Genomic DNA, 11,767 nt, shown 5'->3' with positions numbered 1-11,767 from the left:
GTTACAATCTGTTGAAAATCACTTTAAAATTTGAAATTTTTTTAATATCCTTTAATTTTAATAACTAGTGTATAATTTAAAATTTTTTTAATTTTTAACTGTTACAATTTAATTCCCGGATACTTTTCGAAATTCCCTGACATTTCCATGATATTTCCCGTTTGCATTAAATTCCCTGATAATTCCCGATATTCCCGGTTCGTGACCACCCTGAATGGTCCGAAATTACTATTAAACAAATGACAAGTATCAAAGTTTAAATTTCGAATACCTTCAATCAGCGGGCAGAGATATTATTTGTTTCTGCTCGCTGACTGAAGGCATTCGGAATTTACGCGTTTGCTAATATTTTTTGACCATACTTGCGCCGAAAGTTTAAATTTCTGCCCTGTTTAGAGGGAAGAAAGTCGTTCTTTCCTTTTATAAGAAAACAAATGATTAAAATTAGCGCGCGCGTCATTCTTTCCACAAACAGAAGCAAAAGTTTAAACTTTCGAGTGCAGATCTGGTGAAAAATAGTATGCACACCACTGAGGAAAAGACGACGTCCCAATCCGCGTGTTTGCCGCCCTCACCTTCAGTTTCGGTAGGCAATTATACACGCGGCTAGAAATGCCCCATTTTTCTCCCTTGGTGTGTAATATACTATATTTATTAAGAAGGATTTTATTAGAAAATAAAAAAAAACATAAGAATTTACCGGTGGGTTTAGTATCTCCAATGAGATCCATATACTGCGTAGCATTTGCGGGAATTTGTGGAGATGGCATAAGATAGTCGTCTTCATCAAGTGGTAAATCAAGTTTGAGATTGCCCACCTGGGCTTGTTGATGAATTGTTGCAACTTCCGGTTGAAAACAGTCGTCCGTTACATCGCAATCTCTTACGCCGGCAATTATTTTCAATGGATCTGAGCAGTATCTCGAGCTTCTATTGTCCGCACTACCAATAATATTTCGACAATGCTGATCATTAGGACAATTGTAATTTCCTGAATGTTGGTGCTGATGATGCTGGTGATTTAGACTGTGTTGATGATGATGGTGATTGTTATTATGATGAGAATGTGGGTGGTGATGTTGGTATGATTGTGTGCGTTGATTAATTCCACCGTCATTTGTTCCTGACGTGCTTTCACTACGTTCAGCTGTACCGTACCTCAACAGCTCGCGGTCCCAGTTCTGTTGATTTTGTGGCGTCGGCGAGTCAGCGGCTGCGTGTGACGGGATCCCGGTTGGCCAGCACGATCTTATGGGCGTGTTTGGCGGCGAGTCTGTTATACTTGGCACCGACAGCCCGGGAGGAATCGGCGCTCGTGATTTTGGTTGCAGATATTCATCAGCATCTACTAGGGCTTCGGGTCCCTCGACTGCTGATGCCAAATTTCGTATCATTTCCTTTTCATCCTGAAATTTATTCTGTTAAATAAATAAATTTTTTAAAAATTATAATACTAATTCAATAAAATAACACTAGTTTTTTTAGTTCTTATATTTCTTTTTTATTAAAAAATTTTACTAGATTATTTTAAAAGTGAAATATAAAAATTTAGTCAACTAGTAAAATTAAATTTGAATAAAAAAAAATAAACAAACCTGTAATGTATAAGAAGGCAGTCTCATATATTTATCACCTTTGATGGCAAGATAACGGCCAGGATCCCTTGACATTTTAGCGAACTCATCAGCAAGTTCTTTGAATGTCGGTCGTGATTCAGCATCCAGCATCCAACATTTAACCATAATCATATAGACATCTATTGAACAAATTGCTGGCTGTGGTAATCTTTCGCCTTTCTCCAGCAGCTCGGGTACATTCCGCGCAGGTACATTGTCATAAGGTCGTTCTCCGTAGGTCAAAACTTCCCAAATGGTGACACCGAATGCCCATACATCGGATTTGTGGGTAAAAACCCGGTGCTGAATGCACTCAAGAGCCAGCCATTTTATGGGCATTTTACCCCCAGCAGCCTTGTACTGCTCCTCGTTGATATCCAGCAGCTTAGCGAGACCGAAGTCCGTTATCTTAATACAATTTGATGTCTGTACTAAAACATTACGCGCCGCAAGATCACGATGAACTAGTCTCCGTTCTTCCAAATATGCCATACCACGTGCGATCTGTGTCGACCAATTGAGCAGCGGCTTAGAGCCTATTTTGTCTTTGTAAGTTCTTACAAAGTCCAGCAGACATCCCAGTGGCATCAACTGCGTCACCAACATCATCTGCGACGTCATGCAAACTGCGAGAAGCTGCAGTAAATTAGGATGCTCGACACTAGCCATAATGTAAGCTTCGTCTAAAAATTCTTTCGAAGTATTCGCACCCGTATTTTCATGTAAAACTTTTATGGCAACAGGTATTTTGACGTTTTCACCTTCCGGTACCCATACACCTTTATAAACATTACCGAAAGCTCCGTATCCAAGTTGTCCGCCCTTCCGCATCTCTTCTTCCTTTATTATTCTAAGTTTCGCGAGGTTTGGTTTCAATCCCGTGGGTCTCAGAGGTTCGTTGTCATCAAGACCAGTCAAAGCCATGGTCATTTTAACCGTGTTTTCTTTATTTTTACTCTTGATACGCCAACGACACAGAACTATCGCCCCGATCATCATAATAATCAGCAGAACAACACTGACAATACCCAAAATCATGGGTTTTATTTCATGTTCCAATTGAGAACTGAGTGTCTGAGACTCGCAATAAGTATCGCGACCGTCTTCGGACGTAACTTTGTAGGAAGTTTCTGTTGGACATGTGTTGGTACAGTTAAAAAGAGTGACATTGTTGGATGCTTTGGTATCGAGATGAACTTTGAAGCTGCGACAGCGGTAACACTGATGGGATTCTGGACCATAGCAGCCGTCGCACTCAGACGCACAGGGTATACATATTTTAGGATTAGTGTTGGGTAATATATAATTGCTGTTTTCCGGGCAGTCGTGCACGCAATTTTCACCGAGTTTAAAGTCAACACACTCACGGCACACTTGCTCGTGTGTTCCGTACCCGGTACAATTTTTGCAGAGCGGATGGCAGCGTCTGCAGACAGCCTTACCCGCCAACACCTTCAGGGGACCTTTCTCTTGAGGGCTGACCCACTCGTAAAAGTAACCCTCAGGACAATTGTCGAGCTTCTGGAGACATCCCTCAGGCACGCTGTTGTTATTCATTATTGCTTTCTCGCAACTGTGACAGCCATTCGGGCCGATATTATTTTCCGGGCCCTCGCAACCGCCTACGCAGTTCTTGTGACAAGGTTTGCATACACCGTTATCGTTATATTTAGAAGTCGGACATTCTTTTACGCAGAACGGGCCGTCGCGCGTGTGTTTGCATTTATTGCAGTTCTCGGCCTTAGGTCCGTTACAGGTGCCATCACACTCCTCGTGACAGTTCTTACATTCGCGGGAACCTGCTTTATATATTCTGTAATAATATAAATAAATCGAATATTGTTATCATCATTAAAATTTAGATTTGCTTATTTATTTTACCTCCAATCCTGACACGTATGCAATTTAAAAAAAAACATACGCACTATTAAATAAAAACAAGATTTTCTTTACACGAAAAAAACAGTTCTGTAAAAAAATCTGTAAAATTTACTGATGATATTATCTGTAACATTTACAGATAAAATATGTTATTTTTACACATTATCTGAAAATTACATATTTTTTCTGTAGATTATACGAAATATTTACTGATAGTTCACGTAAAATCTACATGTAACAAAAAAATATGATGTTATCTTTACAAAATATTTTTGTAATTTTAGAAGTTTGTTTTTAAAAAAAAATTTCCCTCGAACAAATAAACCGCGCAAACTATACCAAAAAATATTAAGTCTTTCAAATATATAAATTATGTACAGAAAAAAATTAATGTATGATACTGTAATTGTTACACATATTGATGAAGATAATGGTCCTTCTTTTAGTAAGATATCTAGTATTTGCCTTGTAGCTGGTAAATTATTATTGGTAATTTACCCTCTATATTTACCCTCCAGATTAATTATACCCTGCTCAGATATTATACCTTAATAGCCAGTTAACTTTTCAATTTTCTGTCAAATTCCAAATGCAAGTTTCGAGCAAATTGTTGAACAAATTGCCATTCAATTTGACAGCAATTATTCGTCAACTTTTATAAATCTGTTTTTTGACTATAATATAAAGCTAAAGTATGTACTGTACTGCACGGAAAGAAATTTTCTTTAAAAATTACCGTTAAATTCACTGTAATCGTGGGACATAATGCTGCGCTTTTATTTATTATCATTTTTGAAATAAAAATTACGAAAAAATTTATTTATTTTGTGGTAGACTTCATAAAATTTACCGAAAACCGAATAAAATTTACAGTAGACTACGATAAAATTTGTTGAAAAAAAGTTAAAAATTATCTCACTCCCGATAAGTGATTAGGTCGTGCCATTCGTCCCACGATTACAGTGAATTTAGCGGTAATTTTTAAAGAAAATTTCTTTCCGTGTGTAAAATTAAGCAAAAATTTTTCTTTTAAATTTTTGTTGTAAATTTTTCATCAAATTCCGGCAGCAGATTGCGGGTAAATTTAATTTTAAAGTTGCCATCAACTTTAGGACAAAATGACTATTAGGATATTTACATAAGTCACTTTGCATTTTTTACATAAATACTTCTATAAATTCTACAACTTCACTATGTAATTATTACAGCCTCAAAATGTAAAAATAAAATTTTTTGTTTAGTACAAATTACATAAGCCAATTTACAGAGAAACTTCTGAAAATTTTACAGATTTTTGTCATTTTTACAGAACCGTTTTTTCCATGTAGGATTTATCAACTTACCCAGATATGACACTGCAGTTTTCCAAGCAGACGTTATCGAAAACATAGTTTTTACACGAAAGACACTGCGATGGTCCTGGACCCCAGCAGCCTGCATCTGAACATTGTTCGTCGCAAACTTGGCCTTCTTGTTCTGTAATCACATTAAAGTAATAAACTATAGTTTTATTTTGCCGCTTTCTCAGAATTTCTACCACTGTCTATTAGAAAAAGTGTCTGATATAAATTTACATAAACGTTTTCACGAAATCTATAATTAAAAATGTATACTTAAAAACTTTAACGGATGTATAAAAATCTATAACTGCTATAAGACTTTAATTTATGTTATCAAGTAAAACGTTTCGAAATGGACAGCATTAAAAAACGGACGTTTGATTTCTAGGCAAAGTCCACGTTGGACTAGATAATTAATGTAATCATAGTAATAATTATTAATTATTAGTTAAAAACTTACTGCACAAGGTTTCATTTTTGTTGTTGGACACCAAAGTATCATGTTCAGATGAGTTCCTTATTTTGTTCCAATGTATGCTTTGTGCGTAACACAAGTTCTTGTTTTCCAAAATAACAACAGACCCAGAATTTATTCTCTTGAGAGATCGAAGTCCAAAAGAAACTAGAGCAGTTTGTACGACATAGAGCGAGGCAAAGTATTCAGTCAATTGTCGTCCGCCAATTATTTCAAGATTTCTAAAGTATGTCAAATTGGTAAAGTCCTTATGATTACCCTGAATATTTAAGAAGCCGGTTATTTCTTTAAGCGTATGAAAAACTTCAAGTTTATTTGGATGCATCGGTGGCCATCTTGGTCCGAATGAGTAGTTTGAAAGGATGTCTTGGTACCCAGTGAAAGTATGGTCGACTATTGTAATAGAACCATCAATAACTGTGCAGTCTTTGAATTTTTCGATATTTCCGGAGTGAACGGTGTTGACACCAGAGCAAGTTTTAGGACAGGGACCATCGCATGGAACGCATTCGCTGTTTTTGGCCTTTTTCTTCGGCGGACATGATCTAACGCAAGCTCCATTGTCTTTAAGAAGATGCTCTGGGCATTTTTTAACACACGTGGCTCCGTAGGCATACTTGCCGTTAGGATTAACTTCCCAGGAATAAGTCGTCGGGTTGTATGTCTGCATTGGCGGGCACTCGAGGGTACAAACTCCGTCGTCCATAAAACTCTTGCAAGCCAAACAGTCGCTTTGTTTGGGACCAGTGCACCCACCGGCACAAAATAGATGGCAGCATTCACGTGGCTGTGAACCGAAACAACGTCCTTGCCAGCACTGAGGTGAGCAATTTGTTTTGGAAAACTTTTGACAGTTTTCTGGACCCTCGCCCCAGCAGCCTTGGACGCAGCTCGGATCGCACGCTGGACATGAACGTTCAGGTGACGTAAAATTGTAAACATAAACGTATTTAGCTTGCGGGCCACTTATTATCTCATCCCAATTTATTGTTTTCATGTGACAAAGATTGTAATTGTGATACATACCGACACTGCCAGCGAGAATATCACGCAGTGCCGGTAATTCGAGATTGTATATTCCAGTCATTGTTACGATCAATGCAAATTCATGTGGATGGATATTTAGCTTGAACAAGGTACGGCCGCGTATTATTTGCAAACGTGGCAACACGATACGACGTACATCACAGTGACTTATTAATACATAGCCAGTTACTTCTCGTATATATTGCAGAAAGCTTAAATCCAGGGTATCATTTTGTATCCACGTTATCTCCAGATTACCGTCGACATAAGTACAGTTTGTATACCGGTCACGGAGATTACGGTAGTGGTGCAATGTGTTTGATGGGGCTGAAATTCTTCCATTTGTACCGATGCATACTGAAAAAAAATTATTTTATTAAATCATGTATTCTACACAGAAAAGAAAAGGATTTATTGGCGCAAGAAATATTTTGCATTGTAAATTGAAAATTAAATTTTTCTTAGGACTAGAAAAAATTGATAGCAATAATTGCACACCTCGAACGCGAAGCGAAGAGGTAGTGCTCTACTGTCGTCAAATTTCAAAGCAGGGTTGTCAAATTTTAATTACCCTAAGGAAATTTTTGTTTTCAATTTATAACGCAAAAAAAATATTGGAGCAAATAAAAGTTTTTTGCGTCAAAAAATCCTTTTTTTTTTTTTTTTGGGAATATATTGACAATTTAGGATTTATTTATCTTTACTTGGGCGACACCAAGTGGGTGAAGTGAATTTCGAAAGGCTAATTAAAATGAGGATGACAAATATGCCCACTTATGGCTCACTAAAAAAAACGCACTGATTGTTCTTAAGTAGACATTAGCGTACGTTGCTGGCTAAGCACTCATGTAACGAGTGGGCGAACCACTTTCATAAAATCTAGCTTGTGTGTCTTACTTACTTTACTGCTACATATATATATCTATCTTTATATATAGAATGTACATATATGTTTATGCATGGTGGCCTAAAGTAATGAATACCGTTACATTTGTATACATATATATGTTGTTTTAAAAGTAAATCGAGTTTGAATGGTACCATTTTTGTTTTGTTGTTTTAACGGTTGTTTAAAAATTTTTTTTTTGATTTTGAAAATAATTTATGAGAAAGTAATTGGTATTTTATAAGTTAAATAAAATAAAGTAAAGGAAAGGAAAGGAAAAAGTATTGTAAAGAAAAGCGGAATTCCTTAAAGTCGTTCGGACATGATGAACTGAGAAAAGAAATGGTGCAACATGGAATGCGCTTTGTTGGAGCATCTACGCGAGGATTTGCTCTTGCTGGTGAACCAGAAGAAATAGAGGAGGAAGAGGAGGAAAATAAGTAAAAGAATAAGGATAAGGATGAGGATGAGGATGAGGATGAGGATAAGAAGGAGAAGAAGTAACTATAGTTTGGTTCGCCTGCGGTCATCTATCTTACGTTTCACCTTCGTCCTCGCGTCGGTCGTCGTACTCCCTCTCTACTGTGTCTTTCACCTCTTGTACTCGTGGATCTCACCTCGAGCTTAGTAAATACCAGGGTTGTATACATACATACATATATACACCAGACATTTATACTTATATATATATTTATGCAGGTATATAAATGTATGTGAAAAATATAGATATGGAAGGTATGAAGCTATAGTGCACGAGCCTTTAAGTACAAGAGCTAAACTCTTACCCTCAGGTGTGATATTAATTCTCATATATACATATATATACTCGTACGTGAACTCTTCTTCAGTTGCACGATATATTCATGTTTACCGCGAAAGTACTCGCGTGGAATTTATAATTTAAATAATAATATTACTAGCGAAACATCCACTTTAAATAATAAATTATAATTATTATTTATTTTTATTTTTGGTATTTAAAAAAATTTGAATATTTAAAAATAAAAATAATATTTTTTAAGAATTACTTAAAAATAATAAATTCAGTTGGTTTTGCTCTTCAGGTAAAGCACTTAAACCAACGGTATTTTTACTCTCTTACCTGAGAGTTCTGAGTCAGAAAAAAAATCATTTTTTTTTATTTTTTTATTTCACGGTTTAAAATGTAGCTGTGGCTAATGCAGCTCTACAGTATTTATCTTTTTTTTCATCAATCTATCAGATGAACGTCAATGTACCCAGAATATTTATAAATAGTTAAATAGTTTAAGTTAAAATAGATAAGTAAATATTGTCGGTAATGTTATTACGCAAAACTTACTTTTCCCTTTGACGAACTCGGAATTGAGATCGCCGAGGACATTATTGCTACCTACGATGACAATAAATAAAAAGGTGACGGCGCAAACGTGAAATGTCGACAGCGCCCATGATGTGGAGTGTCGATAGTGGTACATATTGAGCCTCACATGCCCTTAAAAAAATTCACGCACTTATCACCTTTACAGAAATATCTGTATCGTTTGCGACCGTACTCAGAGTTATCAATGCCCTTCATTAATTGTTGAGTGTTTTCACTTTTTTTAACACTTAATTTTATTTTTAGTAGTAGATTTATCTTCGATGAGCCCATTTTATTTATGTCTTCATTTTTGCCATCTGCTGTAACAAATAATTTTTTTTCATTAGTTATTTATTTTTGATACTTCAATTATTCTTACTGTTACATATGGAAATTAATTTTTTATTTAAAAATTTGCAATCATTTTTTTTTTAATTCAATTTTTAAAAATTTTATAGGGATGTAAATTTAAAAAAATTATTTTTGTGGCAATTTGTTACTAAACTTTTAAATAAATTATAAATTATTTTTAATATATTTATAAATACTTTAATTATTCTTACAATAAGTTACTAATGTATGTAAAGATAAATTTTTTATTTGAAGTTTTGTAATAAACATTTTTTTTTAATTCAATTTTTAAAAATTTTACAGGAATATAAATTTTTTACCATAAGTTACTGATATATGTAAAGATATGAGTGTGAATGTAGCAGATATGTGACAATTTATAAATTTGAAACAAATAAATTAATTAATAAAAATAATAAAATTTAAAAAAATGCGCGTACTGATTTTTCAATTATCCAGAGACGCATTTTTAAGTTTTTGTTCTCCTTACATTTTATTTATTTATTTAAAAATTAAAAAAATTGCTCGTTGTCAGATACATTCACACTCATGTAAAGATAAATTTTTTTTACTTAAAAATTTGTAATAAATTTTTTTTTTTAATTCAATGTTTGAAAATTTTATGGGGATTAAATTTCTTAAAAATTATTTTTGTTCCAATTTTTTACTAAGCTTTTAAACAAATAATCGAATAAATAAATAATAATAATAATAATAATAATAATAATAATAATAATAATAATAATAATAATAATAATAATAATAATAGCAATAATAATATTTAATTGAACATTAAATTGTACAAGTTTTAAAAATATATATATGTATATAATATATAAAGAGAAAGTGCATATGTGGACATGATTTTGTTACTTTCATGTCGCCTTGCATTTACCTATACACTATACTAGCTTTTCACTTATCTTTAAAACTTATCAGCTGCAAGGGGAATTTTAGTTACATCCTAACACCATCTTAAGTTTATATACCGAGATACTGTCAAGTCTTGATAACGAAAAAGTTGTTCGTTTTTTTGTAATAACGATTTATTTTATTTATCTCGATAAATATTATTATTATTGTAGGGGTAAAATATTAAGAGTGAATTTAAAAAAACATAATTAATGCATTACAAGAGGATTTGGTAAACGGTAATCGAACATCAGGTTTCTTTCGCTCCATCTAAGTCCTGGCGTAGTTAATACTACGCAGAGTAAGATGATGTCACCATTGTAGGAATTTATATTTATATATATTTATAAATTATTTTCTATTGCATATTGTATCCTCGTTGTTATTCCGTAAAGTTATTATGTATATATACTTATTAACACGCTTATTTGTGTAATTATTTTTAATAAGTGTCCATATGTATATAAGTATGTATGTATGTATAGTTACGAGTTTAGCATATATATTTATGTTTGTACGTTTACGTTCACTTCTGATGAGGTTTGCATGTATAAGGTATCTTGTGATATTTTATATAGCGCGACGACTTTTTTATCAATTAGATGTGACATCAGTAGCGTGAAATACATGATATAGATATTTTTCCTTTTTTTTTTTTAATATTATTGATTAGTATATGTGTTATTTATATTTACATTTGTTATATGATTGTATTCACTGATAACATTTTTTTATTTTTTATGAGATTACTGATTATTTTTTTCTTCAAATCAATTTTTTAAAATATTATTATGTCAATTTATAAAGAAAATTTCTATAAAGAAGACTTCTAAGTTTTATTTTAAAAATTTAATTTTGAAATTGATTTAAAAAAAAAATTTATTACAAATTGTTTAGTAGAATACTTATTATTATTATTATTATTATTATTATTATTATTATTATTATTATTATTATTATTATTATTATTATTATTATTATTATTATTATTCATTTATTTAAAAATTTCTGACAAAATGAATGACAATAATTTTTTTTTTAAATTCAAAATTTAAATTTAAAAATAAAAATTTGAAAAAGATATAAATTTTCATAGACTTTTAAATAAGAAATTGATTATTATTATTATTATTATTATTATTTATTCAAAAATTTTTGACAAAAATTAAAGAGAGTAATTTTTAAAAAATGTATTTAAAAAATAAAATTTGATGTAGAAAATAAAAATTTTTCATAAACTTTTAAATGAAAAATGTATTATTATTATTATTGCAAAGTTTAAAAAAGGAATGATGTGTTTACTTATGTTTACGTAAATTTAAAAAATATCAAATGTACAAAATGTCGAGGTTTAAAAAACAAATAAAAGGAGAAAAAAATGAAATAAACATAAAAAGAAACGAGTGTGGGGCCGAAGAAACGTTTAGGCACGAAGATCCTAGTGAAAGATATCGTGGTTGGATCCAGAATCCAGTTCCAGACGTGGTCTTCTACTCTCGTCGACGTATATAATCTTTCTCTACCACCTAACCATCACAAGAACAAGTAAAGAACAAAGAGTATGTATATAGAGAACTTTAGAGTTCCTTCACGCCGATATATAACTTTACCTCCATTTTCTTATCCTTCTTCTTCTTATTCTTATTCTTCCACATTATATTATTACGCCGCCATATAACTACATCACGACTACGTTAAACGCTAGCCCGAAGCACCGTCAGAAATTCAACTTAAATAAAAATAATAACAAACAGCTCCAAAGAACCCCGAAGCAATAACTCGCGGCATTATCAAAATTATCAGACTTTTCGAAACTCGATATTTTTCGGCGCCTAATTATCAAAACTTATCGGGAGGTATTTCAATCATTAGCGATTAGTGGGAATGTAATTTTCAAAAAAATTCCATATTAGAAATTTAATTTATTTTTCCCGCACT

At 32.7% G+C, this 11,767-nt stretch overlaps 1 protein-coding gene across 5 annotated transcripts in view; it reads right to left on the bottom strand.

Annotated features, from left to right (window-relative positions):
• The window catches only part of LOC130664123 (epidermal growth factor receptor), a 41,033-nt gene that overhangs the window by 2,203 nt on the left and 27,063 nt on the right, over window positions 1–11,767 (bottom strand). Inside the window, exons 2-7 of one of the 5 annotated variants that reach the window (XM_057463928.1) lie at window positions 8,546–8,886; window positions 5,298–6,695; window positions 4,841–4,973; window positions 1,596–3,429; window positions 1,159–1,418; window positions 701–942 (exon numbers count right to left, since the gene is read on the bottom strand). In XM_057463928.1, the coding sequence (XP_057319911.1) occupies window positions 701–942; window positions 1,159–1,418; window positions 1,596–3,429; window positions 4,841–4,973; window positions 5,298–6,695; window positions 8,546–8,681 (4,003 nt within the window). In that variant the 5' untranslated portion in view covers window positions 8,682–8,886. Of the gene's footprint in view, window positions 1–700; window positions 1,419–1,595; window positions 3,430–4,840; window positions 4,974–5,297; window positions 6,696–8,545; window positions 8,887–11,767 lie in introns of all 5 variants that reach the window. The other 4 variants (XM_057463893.1, XM_057463911.1, XM_057463901.1 and 1 more) reach the window with 4 other exon arrangements.

Source organism: Microplitis mediator, chromosome 1 (assembly GCF_029852145.1).
Source record: "Microplitis mediator isolate UGA2020A chromosome 1, iyMicMedi2.1, whole genome shotgun sequence".
Lineage (NCBI taxonomy): Eukaryota > Metazoa > Arthropoda > Insecta > Hymenoptera > Braconidae > Microplitis > Microplitis mediator.
Note: the sequence above shows the minus strand (reverse complement) of the source record. Positions and strands in the feature narration are given on the sequence as shown.